General features: G+C 39.3%; 1 protein-coding gene across 2 annotated transcripts; it reads right to left on the minus strand.

Moving 5' to 3' along the window:
- Nucleotides 1-2,988: 2,988 nt before the first annotated feature.
- LOC113026045 (phosphatidylinositol 4-phosphate 5-kinase type-1 beta-like) lies at nt 2,989-19,242 on the minus strand. 2 transcript variants are annotated; one of them, XM_026174448.1, is made up of 13 exons: nt 18,609-19,242; nt 16,531-16,661; nt 15,670-15,787; nt 15,402-15,554; nt 14,352-14,648; nt 10,543-10,727; nt 10,143-10,223; nt 8,898-8,946; nt 8,722-8,806; nt 8,506-8,640; nt 8,333-8,423; nt 7,667-7,763; nt 2,989-3,836 (listed from the first exon to the last, which is right to left on the minus strand). In XM_026174448.1, the coding sequence occupies exons 1-13, from the start codon at nt 18,678-18,680 to the stop codon at nt 3,834-3,836; spliced, it is 1,497 nt and encodes a 498-aa protein (XP_026030233.1). In that variant the 5' UTR covers nt 18,681-19,242; the 3' UTR covers nt 2,989-3,833. The 2 variants fall into 2 exon arrangements, with proteins under 2 accessions (XP_026030233.1, XP_026030231.1); XM_026174446.1 differs by lacking the exon at nt 2,989-3,836 and adding an exon at nt 5,306-5,927.
- Nucleotides 19,243-19,732: the final 490 nt, after the last annotated feature.

The raw sequence follows: 19,732 nt of genomic DNA on the forward strand, positions 1-19,732 counted from the left end.
GTCACCTACTAACCAGAAGGTTGGTGTTTTGATCCCATTCTGCTCCAGTCAGCATGCCAAATAACCTTATAGGCAAGATACTGACCCCACGTTAGCATACGTGTGAATGTTAGATAGAAATCACAGCATAGAAAAAAGTGTTTGTGTGAATGTGTGTAAATGGGTACTCAGAATAGCAAAGTGCTATATATGAACCAGTCCATTTACCATAAGGAGGGAAATGTTAGGAGAAGGAGTGAAAGAAAACTGAAGGAAGGAAGTAAGAGGTTATGAATGGTTTATCTGTCAGCAGCTGTTAAAGACAGTGAGACGGTACTATATCTATCACATTTCCCTAGTACAGTTTAACATACTCAAATGCATATATCTTAATTTGTTTATGCTTTATTGGACCCAGAAGCCAGTCTGCTCAAACAGCATTTTAAAACACCACAATGACACAATAAGGTGCTGGAAGCATTTGATAGGTCCTCAGAGAGTTTCGTCCATATTGACATGATACCATGATTCGTCATGTCCAAGAAACCAGCTAAGGGATGGATTTGGCATTCAACTGCAGCTCACTGGGTATTTTCTCTTTTTCTGATAACTCTCTATAAACCCCAGAGATGGTTGTGGTGGGAAATCCCACTAGATCTGCATTTTATGAAATACTCAGATGAGCCTGCCTGGCATTAACTAACATGTGATGTTTAAAGTAACATGAATCTCTTCTCCATTCTGATGCTCACATTGAACTTTAGCAAGTCGTCTTGATCATGTCTACATGCCTAAAATCACGTGTTAGCCAGCAGCCAAACACACATACATCTGTCTACATTTGTCACATTTTAAATGAGGTTTCATTTTTGGTGATCAAACACTAAAGAAATGTAACTGCCCTGCTTCAGATGCAGCAAAACAGGCCCTGACCATGATACTACCACTACCAAGGATCACTTTTCACTTTACCTTTCACCGTCTTCCTCCGAGTATGGAGCCACAGTGAGCACTGATGTAAAATCTGTTAGTGATTCAGGCTGTTGCTGCCACCGGTACACACTCCTATTGTTACTACTCGTGCGGTGAATGTGTGGTGATATAAAACTCGTGTGACCGGTTTAACCTGCTCTGGTCAGACCCTCTGCCCTGAATAGAGTCTCTATGTAAACAGAAAAACAATGAACAAGCTGTTGACAATCAGCAGTTAGACATCATCAGAAGACTGAAACTTGACTCAGTGAAAAGGGGAAATAAACACCACACCCTCACCACTAAACAACACATAAAAATATGGGTTAATCAACAGAAGCCATGGATACTGCCCTCTATTTTATATTAAAGCAACATAATTTTGAAGCAAAAAACGAACACACAGATCAAAGTAAAGATATTGAAATAATTTATTTCCCTGATACAAGTGTAAAGTATTGCTATAGTACAATTATAGGCCTACAAAGCATCTTAAAGCACGGATTTTTAAAGTTTTTAAGGCATGTGGAAGATAAGAAGACAGTATATACATGGGACACACTATGGTGTCTTTTTACTACAGAGGACTACACAGTTTGTAACAGGATATAGTTTTATGAAACGCCAGTGCAGATAAAATGGGTGTAATGAGGTATGACACACTATAAACAGAATATCACCTTGTCTAGTTTTACCAACATTATTATTATTATTATTATTATTATTATATCATCTTGTATTGATTTAGATTTTAAGAAATGTTAGAAGAAAAAGAAAAGGTGGGTAGTCTCAGAAACTTTGGTGGAAGGGATCCACCATCCAGTTATCTTCTTAAGCACTTAGGTTCACAAAGCGTTAGAGCCCCAGTCCATCAACAGGGGATAAAACTAAAACACAAAATCTTCTACAGTAGGTGTTCAGTTGGGTTTGAAAGGCAATGTCATACATTTCACAAAATGTTCACTCTTTTTATCATTCTTTGAACTCTTATTAGCAAAGAAACATTTCATCAGAGGACAGAGGTGATAACCCAGAGCCACAGCATCGTGACAAATGGAGTGAAACCACAACACCGACCGTGTTGCTTTACTGCAGAGGGCAAGGGTCCAGTTCTTTCCTTTAAATTGTCACGTGTTCAAACATCATTATAGCATGAAAGTTGACCTTTGTGAAATGACGTAGAAGAAAATCTTACGTAGTCTTACGTAGCAGAAAATCTTCTGTATGTTTAAACAGGTGTAAGAGCCATGCCAGCAGCTCCGTGAGTGCTAATTTTAGTAAGCTATTGTGGTACGTTGCAAAGTAGTCATTATGAATGGGAAGTTTGTCTGAAAATTCAGTTCATCTAATGAATTTGTCTTTTTATTCATTTTTTAATCATGTAATTTTGTAATGTTCTTCGGGGTTAAAACAGGGCGTTACTCATGCAAATGTGAGTGAATGTACAACAGCTGTTGTTGTTGTACACTGGTGTTGTGATATGTTGGTGAATGTATATGTTTGAAATAAAAAATGAACTGAACTGAACAACTAATGTGGATTTTCACACATACCTGAATGATCTTTGAACATAGCTCTACGTAAATACAAGACAAACGAGCACTGATCTATTTCTGAAGCTGATGAGCTGATGTTTACTTCCTCATGGAACCAGCCACTGAGAAATTTAAACATTTACAGAAAATCAGAAATATCAGCAAAGAAACACAAGGATTTACTAGCAGCAGTGTAAACGATAACAGGCAAAGAAGCAGCTTTGTAGTGTTTTACTGCACGTCAGCACAGTAGTTCAGTGCTACTAATACACATTAACACATTAACATATCTGCTAGTTGTAGAGGTGTTTCCATTGATTTGGAAAGTCGAGTTTCACCTAACATTAAAAGAAAGAGGAACAACAGAACCTAATGCACTTTTTTTCAAGAACAAATGCAGCCATTTTTTTTTAAATGAACAAGATGTACATGCAATAATTCTTATATAACTTTTCTTGAAATTAAAAATATTTTTCTGAATTATTAATTTGGATACTTATCTTAGAAATTCCAAAAACATGTAATAAAAAAACTGCTCTGTTTTCCTGAATTAGATTAGTCCAGTTTAATTTTTTATAGAACCAGTCAAAAGTTTGGACTCGAAAATAAAAAGTATTTCTTTTTTCACTAGCTATTTTTGTGCAATGCTAACAGCAGTGTCTTGATTTCATGTGATGACATCACGAGCTGTACTTTTCTCTGTCTTTGCTTCACACTCATCTTCCCTGCATGTGTGGGGTTTTTTTGTGTGTATTTGCATCTTTCAACTCTACACCTTGCATATCAGTTGACAGATACACCAGTGGGACTGTCTTTTATGTGTTATCATTCCCTACATATACATTCATATTGCTATGATGTCTGGAAGGTGCACAGTGAAATAATAACACACCTCAAATGTTTTAAAACTAAAGTACGATTATTAAATGTAAAGTATAGAAAGTGGTTAAAGTGTAGAGAGTAAAAGTAAAAAGCTGTTAGAAGATTTGGGAGTCAATGGAAGTACAGATGGATTAAAAACTGGCAGCAGAAGTAACAAGCCCTACTCGGCGTAAGCAGGAAGAACATTCCCACATTCATGGAGGAGGCATCTCATTATTTTGGAAAAACAGAGCAGATTTTTTCTGAGATTGAAACACGGGACTTTTTTTTCTCGAGTGACTGCATTACGCTTCTACAAGGATCATAGTGATGCTCACAGTGGAGAAAATGAGAAGAACAGGCTACTTCTTGTAGTTTGTGCCATGTTTGCTGAAGTCCTGATGCCTTCATGTTGTTGGACTGCGGTTGGTGTTTCAAAGTTCACAAGTGCAGGTGGTTGGAAAGGAGCAATAACCTTGTTTCTCCTCACTAGAAATCAAGAAGAGAAGATTTTAATTGCCTTCAGGTGACAACAGACACATCTGTGCAGTCTTGGGTGTGTTAAGTAAAAAAAAAAAAAAGAGCAGTTTTCAAAAACATCCTGGCATCTTTTATATTTTCTTATGTACGCTCTATTGCCAAAAGTATTTGCTCATCTGCCATCACACGGATATGAATTTGGGTGACATCCCAATCAGTCTCTGTACTAATTCATCCCAAAGGTCTTGCTTCAGGTTGAGGTCAGGACTCTGTGCAGGCCAGTCAAGTTTTTCAACACCAGACTCACCCGTCGATGTCTTTATGGACCTGCACTGGTGTGCAGTCATGTTGGAACAAGAAGGGGGCGTCCCCAAACTGCTCCCACAAAGTTGGGAGATGAAATTTTCCAAAGTGTCTCAGTATGCCGAAGCATTAAAAGTTTCTTACACTGGAGCAAAGGGGTAAAACCCAACTTCTGGAAAACAACCCCACATTATAATCCCCCCTCCACCAAACTTTACACGTGGCACAGTGCAGTCAGACAAGTACTGTTCTCCTGCCAACCACCAAACCCAGACTTATCCATTGAATTGCCAGATGGAGAAGTAGTTTGTCACTAGAAGTCTCCACTGCTCTAGTGTCCAGTGGGGGCGTGCTTTATACCAACGTTTTGCATTACACTTGGTCATGTAAGGCTTGCATGCAGCTGCTCAGCCATTGACACCCATTCCATGAAGCTCTCTGTGGCGTGTTCCTAAGCTAATCTGAAGGCCACATGACGTTTGGAGGTCTGTGGTGATTAACTCTGCAGAAAACTGTTGACCCCTGTGCACTATGCGCCTCAGCGTCCACTGACCCGCTCTGTGATCTTACCTGACGTACCACTTTGTGGCTGAGTTGCTGTCATTCCCAAATGCTTTTGCTAACAGTTGATTGTGGAGTATTTAGTAGCGAGGGAAATTTCCTGACTGGACTTGTTGCACAGGTGATATCCTATCACAGTACTATGCTGGAATTCACTGAGCTCCTGAGAGCGACCCATTCTTTCACAAGTGTTTGTAGAAGCAGTCTGAAGTCAGGTGCTTAATTTTATTACACCATGTGGTTATGGAAGTGAATGGAACATCTGAATTCAATGATTTGGATGGATGAGTGAATACTTTTGGCTGTATAGTATATTTTATTCAACCCTCCAGTGAGCAGGATTTTTGCCACAGAGGATGAGGTTGTCCATCAAAGTGAAGCTGTCAGGCTGCATTTATTTCTGTCATGCTTGAACTGATGTGTTGAGTGCAGAGTCTTTACTGCATTCCCACAGTAAAAAACCCATTGTCTTTGAAGTCAGGCCTTTTTTTTTTTTTTTTTTTTTTTTAGGAGGTTAAGGGTAACAGCTGGGAGTATGCTTTTCATCCACCCAAGCCAAAACATTTATTTTACTTAATTTTTACTTGAGGAGACAGATAGGTTCATGGCTCAGATTTCCTTTTTTTTTAACCTACAGTATTTTCAGTGTTTCTGAGTCCCACTCTTAATGTCAGAGGCTTTGAGATCAGATTAACTCGGACGTCTGCGGGCTTCCTGCAGAGCCTGAGTGGGACCGCTTAATGTAGACTGAAGAACGGCTTCATATAAGCCTGAATGAGGATTTTGTGGTTATGTAAGAGAAGTGCTGTAGAAAAAAAAGAATACATGAAGGTTTCTTAGGCTGACACAAGGACCGAGGGGCAGGGAGGAGGGAACTGGACTCAGCTGAGTCACACAGGACCCCAGGGCTATCACCATCAAAGAAGAGAGTTCCAAGAAGATGAGATAAATTGCATGTGAGTGTTGAGCAAGAAAATGTTAGCATGTATTAGGTAGTAACATCTTATGAATAAAGGTCAGTTTGTTATGGTCATGAATCACTACGTGATTCTATTCTGTTCATGGAGCGCCTTTATCGGGGCTAAAATATGACATCATGAGAGCCTCCACATCTTCTTGCCACAATCACAGGATCAGTACAAATTAAAAGAAAGTATTATCGGTGTAATTTGCTGCTTACACTTTATTGACGACTGATCAGCTCCAGCTGGGTCGCCTGGGTGAGACTGTGTGAGGCTGAAAATGCAGAGATACCCAGTGACCCCTGAGTTCATTGTGCACAGTGTTCCTAAATACAGCAGAATAACTAACTATGGCTTCTTTTATGTAATTTTATGAGGACTAAATATAATATCTCAACAACAGAGTTGATCTTGTTGTCATGACTTTGTCTTATAAGGTAGTCTTAATGGGTTTTAATGAGCCCCTTAATGAGCCCTAGTTGAAGCCTATAGTTTCAGGCATCCATTCAAACATTATGAGCCCACTAAACGGCCAAAAGGTGGCATCCTACAAAGTCTACTCAGAGATCACCTCATTTAGTATTTAGTATTTAGTATTTATTTATTTATTGTCATTGTCAATTGGGATTTTTCACAAACATGGCCAGTAGAGGTTGACTCTAAAAGTGAGCAAGTCCCCAAAGACTTTCATGTTTAAAGCACACACCTCTAGAACATATATGAACTTTTGGATACTTTTTAAAATGATATTATGTGACAAATAATGGAACTTCCTGTGAAGGAAGGGTCATCCAAGAAGGTTTTACATGAGTTTTATATTATTCTGTCTCTTGGAGGAGATATGAGACTGTGCTTTAGACGTATACATCCACAGTGTCTTTTGTCCTCTCTTCCTCCACTCATCTCCAACCGGTTGCAGCAGGTGGCCGCCCCTCCCTGAGCCTGGTTCTGTTGGAGATTTCTTGTAGTACAGATGGAGTTTTTGCTTCCCACTTTCTCCACGTGCTGGATCAAATTGGGTTGTTTGCTTGTTGGTGTTTAATAAAGCGCCTTTAGGTGACTGTTGGTGCGCTTTGTTGCTTTAAATATATATAATAAAACTCAATTGCACTGCACTGAACTGAATATACAGTTTATCGGCTTGCCAGCCATACTTGGCACTTGATTATGTAGTGCTCCAACCACCTGACTCCAAAATGGCTCTACATGGTTGCAACCAAAAACACTAGTATGAAAGCTTCAAAATGCATGGTTAAAATATGGGTGGGTTTGTGGGTGTTGGTGGCTTTATCTTTCATGGTCTTTGGTAAAGCAATGTCTTGAAAGACGTGTGCCAAACAAACAATGTTGCAAGTGACCCCATATGGATGTGAGAATATATCGAAAAGTTTGGAGCTTTTATGCACAAAGCGATTTTTATGAGCTGTTTGGTTGGATGTAAACCCCAAAATAAAATAAACCTAAGCAGGTAGTTTATTTTAGGCACCAAAAGCATAACTTAATTGCTACGGTATCTGCAATTGGAGATTTTACAGTCACTTCTTGGCATGACCACCAGATGTATACTTTCTGTTTCTAAGACTGAATGAAACAGATGAGGTGACACGAATGGAACTATTCAAACAATTCAGTGGGCTGATAACATTTAAACTGTCGTTTCTGGACATAGAAACATCTGAGCTTGACCTCCCTGAATATTTTTCCCCTCCTCCCCCTTGTGTGACAAGTGAATGTAGCCTGAGATCTGTTCTCTAGCTAAATAATTCAGTTTGATGCTGTACTGAGTGAGGGGTGTACAACCACAGATGGATGTTAAAGCTTCAGCTTGAAAAATAATCTTGTTCACTTTCTTTTCAGGAGCCAGTCTGAGCCTCATTCAGCAGGGCTCCGACTGGATTGCTTGTTAAATGTTTACTGGTCTTCGGTGCTGGGCCTGGGTTGCTTGTATTCTAACGATAAGCTATAGCATTACAGAACCCATTAAGACTCTGCAATTGAAATTACATGGCTTACCAAGTAGACATCCAGTTCAGAGTCAGATTGGCTTCTGCTGAGGGACGGCAGTGGATCGTCCAGAGCAATCGTTGAACTGGAGGCTCGTCGGTCTTCACTGCAACATAGAAATACAATTTACTGTTGTGTATGAGCCGAGTTAATGTCTACATCATCATTCATCGTTCAGCATCCTCTCAGAATATATTGTTGAATATCAAAAGAAAGATGTAGCTTTAGCTCTTTAGAAAACAGTAAAAACACAGTTATTTGGAACATTTCATCAGTGGCAGGGGAAAAAAACTGCAGCTCACAAGCCACAAGAAGCAAACTTTAGAGCTGAAAATGAACTGCAACTCCTAAAAACACACAATTCCTCAAATGGCCACTTCATTGCTGGCTCCATAAGGAAGTTGATCCCCATACACTAAAGCCTTTTTGAGCAGCTTCCTGATAACATAGTTCACCACCCTGTCATCCAAATATGGTCCTTTATGGCTCCAACAACATGGCAACGGCCAAATTTCAAGGCTTCAAATATGTGCAAGTTAAACAATGTCCACAAAAATAATCTCAATGGTTACACACTTTCATGTCTGTGTCAGTGTGAATCAGATCAAAATATCAACTTTTCAACTTCTCTTCTGAAAACTGGGCTTTGATCTGAAAGCAGTACATGTGAAGTACCTGTTTTCATAGTCTTCTTCCTCTTTTCCGCTCAGTTTTAAAGAAACGGCAGACTCAGGTAGAAGATCCGGCTGTTTGGAGGAACTGTAAACTGTTAAAAACAAACACACCGTCAGCGAACAAGTCAAGCAAAGCTTCTAATAAAACAAACATAAACAAAAGAAACAGCTTACAGTTTCCATCCAGGTTGTCCATGCTTTGGGCTTTCTTCTCCTCCTTCATCTCCTTCAGCGGTGACAGAATCTCCTGGGAGACTGACTTTGCATAAAGAGAGTTCTTCTTCCTCTTTGAAGATGCTCCCCTTAAAGCTTAAACACACAGAGAAAGAATTTAAAACAAAAGCTGCGTTTATGCAGGAAACAGAATGGTGGCAGGTTAGCATGACTTACGATGGCTCTTCTTGAAAACAGTCGTGCCCATGAATTTCAGAAATCTGTCTGCATAAAAACTGGGCCTGTGCACTGACACTGTGTCCTGAAATGAAAACAGGGCACACGTGTGAGCAGCTGCATACATAAGGGATAAAACAGCCTGGAGTTAAGGAGAAGTAAGAAGTATTACAGACCCCGTCATGTACAAGAGCCTTCCAGGAGTGTTCCACCTTCTTAACGAACCTGAAAATGATTAAAAATTGAAAATCAAATGAGTTCATTATGTAACATTTTTACTTGTGTAAATATTTATGCTTGCTCTCGACCATAGACTGTATATAATAAAATGGAGGTAGCCACTGTGGTTAGCAAGGTTGTGCTGCACAGCCTTGAAATTTTTGTTTTTTTGTTCTTGCTTTTCACCACCAGGGGGCAGTGGTTAACCGTATATGTTCACATAAACGTGAGCTGTTTAGCTTTTTAGATTTCCTTTTAAATACCTCTATTTCCCCTAGGGGACAGGTGTCGAACTCCAGGCCTTGAGGGCCGGTGTCCTGCAGGTTTTAGACGTGTCCTTGATCCAACAATTAATTAAATGGCTAAACTACCTCCTCAACATGTCTTGAAGTTCTCCAGAGTCAATGAACTAATCATTTGATTGAGGTGTGTTGACCCAGGGTGATATCTAAAACCTGCAGGACACCGGCCCTCGAGGCCTGGAGTTCGACACCCCTGTTCTAGGGGCTGCAGTTATAAATAAGAATGTGCTTTTATTAAGGACTTGCCTGGTTGAATAACGGTTGTCCTGACTGCACCATCTTGTGGTACAAAGTGGTATTACCTGAAATTATATCTTTTCAACACAATTTACTGTCACAGCTGTTGGTATTCGTTCATCCATTTTTGTTGCAAATCCAGCTTTTACATGCCTTCTATGCTTCTGATGGCTTTGCTGCAATGCATCTCTTTAATTTAGTTGTGGGTTTTGGACTTGGAAGGCCACCTCAGCCAAGTTGAGCCTGAGCTGCAGCCGTGCCTCACAGCCATGACTGTGTCAATCTTGCCATGAGAGATGGGGACAGATCCCATTTTGGTAGATTTTCCAAGTTTAAATAATAAATAACAAATAATATAGCCTGTGTTTACTGAGCCAGTAATGAGTGTTTAAACTAATTTAAATGTTTCTGAAGCAGGAAAACAGGATGAAAACCTGAGAATCATAAAATATAAACTAATAATAATGCCAAGGAAACAAGAGTCACAAACAAAAAAAGAGTCGCATGTCTTTGCCTATTTTAATGAATTTGAAAAAAAAAAAGTCTACAAATGTTTCTGTAATGCTGCATGGGGATGGTTGATCCAGGTGCAGCTGAGTAAGGATGATGAGACAGTTTGTCTTCTGCATGTTATTTTTGTGCATGTTAATGCTGTGAGCTCACCTGTAAGACTGAAGAATGTCGATAATTCCTAAAAAGATGAGCAGACTCTCGTCTTTATGTTTGGCAGGAATTCCACCCAATCTGGAAAAAAGATTATGATAATTTTACAGTTTTTTAAATGAAATTATGCTTTTGAATGTCCAGCTTTTCTACATTTTTGACCAGATCAGCGAGCAGTGGGGTTTTAAAAAAAAGCCACTAGAAAAATAAGGGAAACAAGACCTAAAAACAGGCGTTTTAGTATGAAGCAAACCGTTCTTATTAGATTTGACTGTGTGCAAACTAGTATGTATAAAGTATATGGTAATACTTATTTTAAGATAAAAATAACTTGTGATGTGAGATGTTAAAAAAGGTTTCCTCTATCATATGTGCTGCTTAGTCCAAAGTGTCCACTTACGTGTCATCATCTGCCACTGGTTCTGGGTCCTTGACATTCCCCTGGATGGACTCGAGGGCGGTGGAGTAGAGGACTTTCTGTCCTCTCCTGCTGTCACATCTGCTTCCTCTGCTCAGCGGCTTCCTATCCAGAACGTGAATCCCCAGCAGGAGACTGTAGTCCATGATCTTAAAGCTTTCCAGGACCTGATAAGAGACCAAAACTGAACTCAGGGAATCAAATTTTAAGAACCCCCTTTGAAAATTAAAAATTTTTCTTTAATGTTTAATAATTAGTTTGTCAGCGCTAAAAAATTTTAACCTTCCATTCTTTTAACTGTTTAAATCCTACACATGCTAGTGGCTATCAGGTCTGAAACCATGACACTAAGTTCCCCAGAGCCCACTGATTTACAGGGACACTATAAGGTTCTGGCCAAACAAACAACCTGCAACTACTTCAGTGGCATTGTTTAAAAGAAACTCCCATTCTGAAATGCCCACCTTTAGAGCATCAAAAAGCATGTCACAGTGTGACCTGCACACTACAGACCTTCTGGTGGACCTTGAATGCGGTAGGCCATGAAAGATTTACATTATAAAAATAAACAAAGCTAACAGAACAGCTGTGGGATTAAAATAATCCATTACTCTTCATTTAAATAAATCTGAATTAGTGTTGTATTTTCAGTAGAGGAAAATGAATGAAGTAATGGTGGCTATGGCATGCTGAAATCAAATCATCAAAACATTAAAATGAGGTAAAGTTCACATCAGTCATTGTTTAGGCAACTCGTGTAACGAAATACAGACACGAACCACTAAAAGGGTCAATCGAGCCTACAGAACAGAGCCTGCGGTATTAGACATTTTGTGGTTATGAGTGTCCGAGGCTTCTAGTTGCTTACATAGGCCTAGTATCTCTCTATATTCCCAAATAAAGAGATATTTCATTTGAATCCCACAGCTGAGCTGAACAGGAAATTTTGCCAACTGTTAATGAGATTTTGTCTGAGCAAATAAACATTTATTTATCCCTCAGAATGATCTGGTGATCCTCTGACGTTTAATCTACCAAAAAGAAAGAGGTCAATACTTTAATTTGTTCCCTACTTAGACCTCATACCTAAACCCTTCCATTATTGGCATTTATGAGCTAACAGGTTAGCCACGTGGAGGTTACAAATGACATGCCTGCTAAAGAAAGCTACTTGATACGGACATGAACCCCACAGAGCTGCACGAATGCTTGCTTATCTGTCAAGCAATCAGCTGCAATCACCTTTCTGATTTCCTATTTTTTCTATATGTTTGTCACACTTAAATGTTTCAGATCACCAAACAAAGGCAATAGAGAATTTCCTGTCATTATTTTGTTTATTATATCACCTTTTTGATATATGTCCACATTTTTTACTCAGTGGTTTTAACAATATAATAATTTGAGTAATAAAATAAAACAAAAATCACCTACAGTTCAATTTTCTTTATAAAAATAAATGAATAAAAAGTTTTACTTTGAAGGAAGTCCCACTCCCAGAGATCAACCCTGGATCTATAAGCAAAAATACAGTAAAGCATAAGCCTCAATCCCTCTGACCAAGCACTTATGTCACGAAGTACCTCTTGTAAATAAAGAGGGCCTTAAAATGTGCTGCGTTACCTAATGCACTAACTGAGGTCGTATACAGCAGCCCAGTATGAGCGTATTACATCCAGTTTGCGCTTTAGTGTCCAGCTGCTCCGCCTGACCATTAGTCAGGTGTTTCGCTCTGCTGCACGCTAATCCTTCATCAAGTGACCACTATTGTTTCTCGCTAATGAAACAACAGGCATGCACTAATGCAGTCATCAAAACAGCTCAGGGAATAACAAACAGGGACACAGTTCCAGGTGCTGGCCTGTGTGATGTTATCAAAGTAGGGGAATTGCGCAGTTATCATTGGCTGAATATAAACTCTGGATTTTGGGTTTATTTTGGCATAAAAACCAAGTGAGTGATGTTTTTCTGATAAAAGTTTTATCCTCATGACCATTTAGTTTGGAGCTCTGGAATAACTGGGATTTTCTGGGACCTTTCCTTTTAGAGAGTATAGCTAAGCATTCGAAATTTGGGCAACACTTACCTTCCAAATTCTTAAGAACAAGCTTTGTGGAAGATCCTATTAAACCCGCGAGATAATTCACAGCTAGTGAGCATCAGGTGTCTTGTGTCATATCGCCTAAATCAGTTCTGAGCATGTCAGACAAACCATCTCTTATTGTTGCACAACATGTGGAAAAGGTCAACCGACCAGAATCTCTGAACACTGTCAAAAGCTCATGTATGAAAACAGGATGTTCTTACTGTGTCAAAGTTATTAGCATGTCTGAGCTGCAAGCAAGGTACATGCAATGTAAATCAAACACTGATATCATCCTAACTCAAACCAAGTGGTTGTAATTAACCCAACCAAGCACCTTTAAGTGCCTATTGTAGGATTTATGGTCCCATGTTTGTGCAATCCCATGAAACTCCAGCAGTGCATCGCCCTATGATGATGGCAATGGCAATTTCATTTATATGGCACATTTCATTACAAGCAAACTCAATGTGCTCAGCACAGGAGAACATGAAAACCAGTGTAGGTTTACAATGCCAAACTCAGTGAAAACAGCAAACTATAATAAAGCAAGACAAATTAGAACAAAAACCAATAACAAAAACATACTGAATGCAGGCATGTGTACATAAAAAGGTTTTTCCAAATACCTGAAAGCACCTTGGGCACCCTTAGATCTAATTCTGGGAACAGTTAAAATATCTGCAACTGATGACATGAGAGGTCTGACTGGACAGTGAACAGTGAGGTTAAAAGGGCGATAAATGTAGGTAGGATGATGATTAGTTCAAAAGTTATTGTGAACAACAGGGGAGGACGAGTGAGAAGCAAAAACAAAAAGATTAAAGATTAAAGAGGGCGCGAGAAACACAAACAATGGCTGCTTTTAATGACTCAGTTTCACTTGATTAAAAAGAGCAAAGACACCAGCAGTTGTAGCCCACATAACTTTGATGTTATACCCTTGCGACAATGCACAACCGCAAAGTGCAGCGCCTACAACAGACAATAACCTGCTGCCATGCCTAAACAGCAGGACACTCCTACAATTAAGAAAGAAAAAAAAAACGCGTCAAAAGAAAATGAATTAGCGAGTGTGCAAAAAACAAAGCAAAATAAAAAGGTATAAACGGACTGTTAAGCATAGCCTCCTGACTAAAAAACTTCCAGTGTCTCTAAAATGGGAGCATTACAACTCAGCTCCCAACTTTGCCATCCTGACACACACGATGTTCATAAAAGTGAGATGCAAGCAGCATCGGATAACCCCGCATTATGTGAGCCCTCAGGATGAGAATGTATTGCTGAAGGCATGCTAGACTAAACACTAAATCTACTTCACTAGCCAGCAGTTTAGTGGATGTGGCTTACAACATAAAAATGGTAGTTTAGCTGGATTTGGTGTCCTCGGGATTCCCATATACTTGTTTGCCATTCACCTAGGGACCATTTTTTGCCCGAGGACAACACAAAGGTTACGGTTTTAATGGTCCCCAAATGATGAGCTAGCAACCCTCTTAAGGCAATCTTTTTTTTAATTAAGTTGTTAGACTATGTTGTTTCAAGTATCATGAAAAAAGTACATTTTTGACTTGTGATCTTTAAAAATGTTAGCGGTTGATATATCCGACAAGTAAAAATGCACATCTTAAAGGTGTTCCATTCAATATTTATCTATTGAATGCAACACGTAGTTGCTAATGGATGTAACATCCTCATGTAAACATACCCGACAGTCCCTCTGCAAGGTTTTCATCAAGGCACTATATGTGTCCGGGTCAAAGACCAGGCCCTCGTGCATGTCCTGGAAGTCCAGGTCTTTGAATGTGGGTGAGGGCTTGGAACGCTCTTTGCGTGAGGCACGGCGTTTGTACGAGGATCCCTTCAGGTCGTACTTGTAGTGCATCTTCATGGCTCGCGGCAGCACATTGTTCATGACCACCACTCGAACGGTGATGCCTCCACACTGGATGCAGTAGAGGCCGTAGAACTTGGGCAGTAACGTCCTCGGGTTCTGATTGAGATTCTACAATAACAAAGATGATGGGTTTTTTTAAGTGATAAACAGAGAAGGAGTAAATGTCCCTGATAATATTGGTCCAAATGAATCATTTTATTGTCCATTTTAAGTCAATTTAAGAAGAGAAAGACTGAAACTGCAACTTTCAAATAGGAATTAGTCCAAAATAAGTGGTTGGAGAAGAAATGTGAACATACACATGTAAACAGGTCATTTTGGGAACTGTAGATTATATCAGTGGCATATTAAAAGGTGATATAGTAATCAGTTCCCTTTCCCCAAAAGTAACATTTTAGCTAGTCATGTCCATGTGCTGATGCATGTGCACAGCAGTTCCATTTTAGGTTCAGCCGACAGAAATCTTCTTTTCTAATAAAGATTATAATTAGGGATGGATTGTGTGATCCTGACCATCTGTTAACTCCTGCACCTCCCTGAACTTGGTTGTGCTGGGTGTTTCTTCCTGTCAAATAGGTGTTCTTTCTCACCACTTTCACCAATTAATTTTAATAGGTGGGGTTCTCGCTAATAATGTTGAGTGTTTTTCATTAGCATATAAAGCAGCTTGAGCGAACTGTTAAAACTTAAGTAATTACTAGTAGTATGGAACTGTATGTTGCACTTACACAATACTTCATGTGTGGCCAGAATAACCCCCCCCCCTCCTCCCGCCCTTTACCTTGCTTTGAGTAATGCAAACATATGTTGCTGTATGGCTTTAATGCAAATGTGCTAAGACTTGTTTATTTAGTAGCTCACCATGTAGTAACCAGGAAGCAGCTTCTGCAGGAACTCTGCCTCTTTAGGCTGCACTGTCTTGATGATGAACTCATCATCGCTGGTGAGGTAAAACCAGGAACTGCTAGCACCGGGGTTGGACAGCTCTATCAGCGGCTCATTGCATATGGAGTACTGAAATTCAAAGTGAGGCAACAGTTTAAGCCGAACAATGTTTTGCAATCAACTCAGGGGAAATTTACACCACATTGTCGTGAGCCAGAATGTGAATTTGGGTCTCCACCCTCACCAGATAGTCGTCTGGTTTGATGCCAAAGAGCTCTCTGAAGTAGCGAAAAGCCAGTGGGGCGTATGTTTTCAGACGGAAATCTGGGAAGTGATGTGCCGGGGTCAGGTTGCTACCCTCACTGGAACACATACAAAATATTCATTAGTCTAGCTATTTGCAACTTTTAGGAGCACTGTGACATGAGCATGTAACAGGTCATGGTTAGAAATGCACAGGTGTAACTATTGAAAATTACTGATAGCTGATATCCATGAAATGAACTACTGGAAAGAAACAGCTGCAGTATTATCTTCCTCTAGTGACCAAGTGCAAAATGCCTACTGAGAAATAATGGGGTTGCTGAAACATGTGGTTTCTGTCAACCCACAAGTGATTATTTGCACACTTCTAAAGGTAACTTCCCTCTTTTCTTAACAGCAATACAGGTTGGCTGCCACTGTGTTTGTTTAAATAACTTAGAGTAAGATTTCTCATAATAATAATTTGCATTTCTTTCTTTCGTTGGTAATATGTAGTCAACTTATTTTTTTTGTAGGCTGGGAGAGAGTGACATCGTCACTTTCTCCCACACTTGTCACACTTTGCTGACTTACATAGTTTTGGTTCATTTTGGGGTTTAGGCTTGGTACTTGGATTGTGACTTGATGTGCTATGTAATGAGGCCAATCTGGGATTTAAAGCTTACTCAAATCTCCCAAAAATGCATTCAGTTCCTTGGTAGGTAGTGATAAAATTAAACTCCCTGACATTTCAGAGTAAACCTAACATGCATAGAAAACATCCTAGATATATGGGGGGGAAATCCCTGTGCATGTGCATTGGTCATTCTCTGAAAGGATTGCAGTGCAAATGTGAGTGTACCTTGGCAGGAAGACGCTCTCCACCACAGAAAAGTCCTGCATGAGAACATCTCTGTCTGGTTTCGAGCTGAGGTTTCCCACAGCATAACCGATGCCCAGCTGGATGGCGCCTTTGAGTGCAGCTGGTGTAGGCTAACAAACAAATTAGACATCCTAGAATTAGGAATTTTTTTTGTGGCACTTAGTTGCACATTTTCTTGCTTTCTTTGTAACATAGTTTATCGTTGTTCAACACTTTGGTCCGGTGCAAAAATACCTCAACACTGGATTAGCTATAGCATTGGCAAGCTTCTCTCAGTAGGAATTTCAATCTCCAGTATTTGTTAGCATGCTGACATCACCAATAATGGCTCCTTTAGTTTGTTTTGTAACTATGAGCATGTTAGCATTTAATTCAAAGTAAAACTGTGCTTACAGTTGCCTCACAGTGAGGACAGCATTAGCTAGATTAATGGTCTTATTTATATCATTTTTAGATATCGTGTTAATATACAAAGAGGATAGTAAGCTGAAGCTTTTTGATGTAGGAAGCATGTGAAACACAAACAGCAAACTATAAAATTTAGCTAACACTGAAGAACCAGAAACTGTAGTTTCTCTAGTGATCACTTCAGGTTGGCTCTCTTCTCAAAATGTACAAGTTTACAGCAATAAAAGACAGATTTATCACCTGGTACCACAAAAAATATTTTGTCCTTTATGAGGGAGTTATTTTTATTCTCTGATCTCCCTGACAGATCTCCCGATTCAGGTAGCTAGGCCTCTCCTCTGCTAACATGGAGCTCACTGTTATTATCTCCTCTTTGAACTTTCCAAGAATCTATTGCTTTAATTTTGATAAGAAACATTCCAGTATTTTGTTACTCTGTTACGTATCCCTGTTATTAGCCTGCATGTGTATCTGTGTGTTGCATGCATAGAGAGCATAAAACATGGATGTAGCTAACAAGTGATTAGCCAATGAGAATACAATTGGTACTCCAAAAGTTAGCATTCCCATTGTCACTTATAGTCACTTAATACTGAAAAACAAAACATATGGCCTAAAATTCTAACACTGGGGCTTCAAAACTGCAGAAACCTAAAACAATGGGTGATGCCATGGGTGTTATGGCCATCTTTTATACTGCCTGTGATAAAGTACAGTCTTCAATGATAAAATTGTGCTAAATGCAAAATTATAATCATCCCTACAGATTTTAATGGTCAGCATTTCTTTTTGTTTTTGTTTTGGTAAGATTCTGTGTATGGATACAAAGATACCAAACAGATACAAAATATGTCTGTTGTTTTTAACAGGGGCTCATTCTGGATTTTTTTCAAAGTGACACCTGGTGCTCTGTGAGGCTGTATTATGGGCACAGTTAAACGCCATAGTGTGTTACAGTAAGTCACAGCATTTCATTGTGGACCAAATGTAACGATATAGTGTGACTAAAACAATTGTCTTCATTTATATCAGAAAATAATTAAAATAAACAAATCATTTAAAATAAACTGCTTTGATTATATTGCAAGTCTGGAACAGGCTCCCGGCACTTCAGGACAACCTCAAATACTAAACGAAGCCTTAATACCTGTAAATTAATTTTTCCAATTAAAAGAAAAGCAGACATTTTACTTTAGAACTTATTTAGAGCTTTTTCCTGCGAGCCAGAGTGTGAAGCCGATCAGCCTAATCACACATTTTCCCACCACTTGTTCCCTACCTCACAGAGCAGCTCTGTTACATAACACAGCTGATGAAAGAGTAGCTGCAGTCACGTTATTGCACTTCATTTGACTTAAAGTAATATTGCACATGACTTTCTGTATGACTTTTTGGATTTTTATTACCCCTTTAAGCTACTAATTATTTTTCCCAAGATCATGGTGTAGTCAATAATTAAAATAAATAGCTCAGGAAAGAAAATAATAAGTTTCACATTTAGACTCTCAAATAAAAAAAACAACCTTTGGTTTCAGTGTTCTGTTTGACCGCAGATATTTTCTGTTTTGACATCAGCAATGACTTGGGTGGGAGTAATTTTGTTCCTACCTGAAGATTTTTCCATTGCTTGCTTGAAATGATCCACTCACCTTTTTATGATCCTTTGACGCTTTAGAGGTTTTGGTTCCCCTTCCTAGGGTGCTGGCAGGGGATGCTGACATCTTTTGGACAGAGAGAACTGGACTAGAGGGAAGCTCGGCTGTCCTTCCTCCAACTTTGATTCTGTCCGAGTTCCTTTTTTCCCCTCAGTGGTAAATGCACAAACAAAACAATTTACAGAAAGTGCATTTTCCAGGTAGGCTGCTCCTGTGGATGATGTAAAGAAAAAAGGAGTTACACAATGTGTTGCATTTGCATGAATGTCAATGCAAAGCGCACACACGCTAGTGAAAAGCTTCCCAATCAGTCTTGTCTAGTTGTTCCTGTGACTTACAGTATATCCTGGGCTTTCAATAATCTTTCTGTCTGGGGTACTTCTGGACTCTGAGGACCTTTTGGTGAATGTGTTAGTCTTTTAACTCCAGAATACTTCACAACAACGCTTGATCCCAATTAAGAAGGATTGGGAACTATTACATGTTCAATCCCCCCGTGTTATAACAGTGCACAGTGTTTTCCTGATTATGTGATCATCAGCTTCCAAAAAAGGACACAGTGATTAGCGAAATGAAGCCATATACCAAGATCTGTTCATTTCAATTGCATGGGCTTTAGATTATGGTTTATTTCCAATGTAATTCTCCTGAAATTACAAAAAATACAGACAACCCCAGCTAAGGGTAATTAATGTGAAAAGGCAAGAGGGGATACTCTATAATACAGCCTGCACCCATGTGTAATTACCAGTGTAAGAAACTTTAAAATTAAGTTTTCCCTTCCCCTCATATACCACCAAATATATTTGCTAATTTAATTTCATAAATCTGAAGCTTTGTAGTAAATATAATAGAGTAAATCATGTACCCCACTTTAAACTCACCTGAACTGCCTTCTGTGGTGTTGCTGCTAAAAAGAGACTGGGTGGTTGCTGTCAGCTTGCAGCATAGACATCTGTGCAAAATCTAAAGATCTAAAAGCTTCTTTTAACACAGACAGATTTCACTTTGCTTTCTGTTTAATTTAGTTGCGCTATAACCGAGTACAACAAACCACTGGTGGATTTGAATAACTAAAAAGACTGTTTCAAACTATCCAAACAGGTGGCGTGATAAAG

Source organism: Astatotilapia calliptera, chromosome 7 (genome assembly GCF_900246225.1).
Source record: "Astatotilapia calliptera chromosome 7, fAstCal1.2, whole genome shotgun sequence".
In the NCBI taxonomy this organism is placed as follows: Eukaryota; Metazoa; Chordata; class Actinopteri; order Cichliformes; family Cichlidae; genus Astatotilapia; species Astatotilapia calliptera.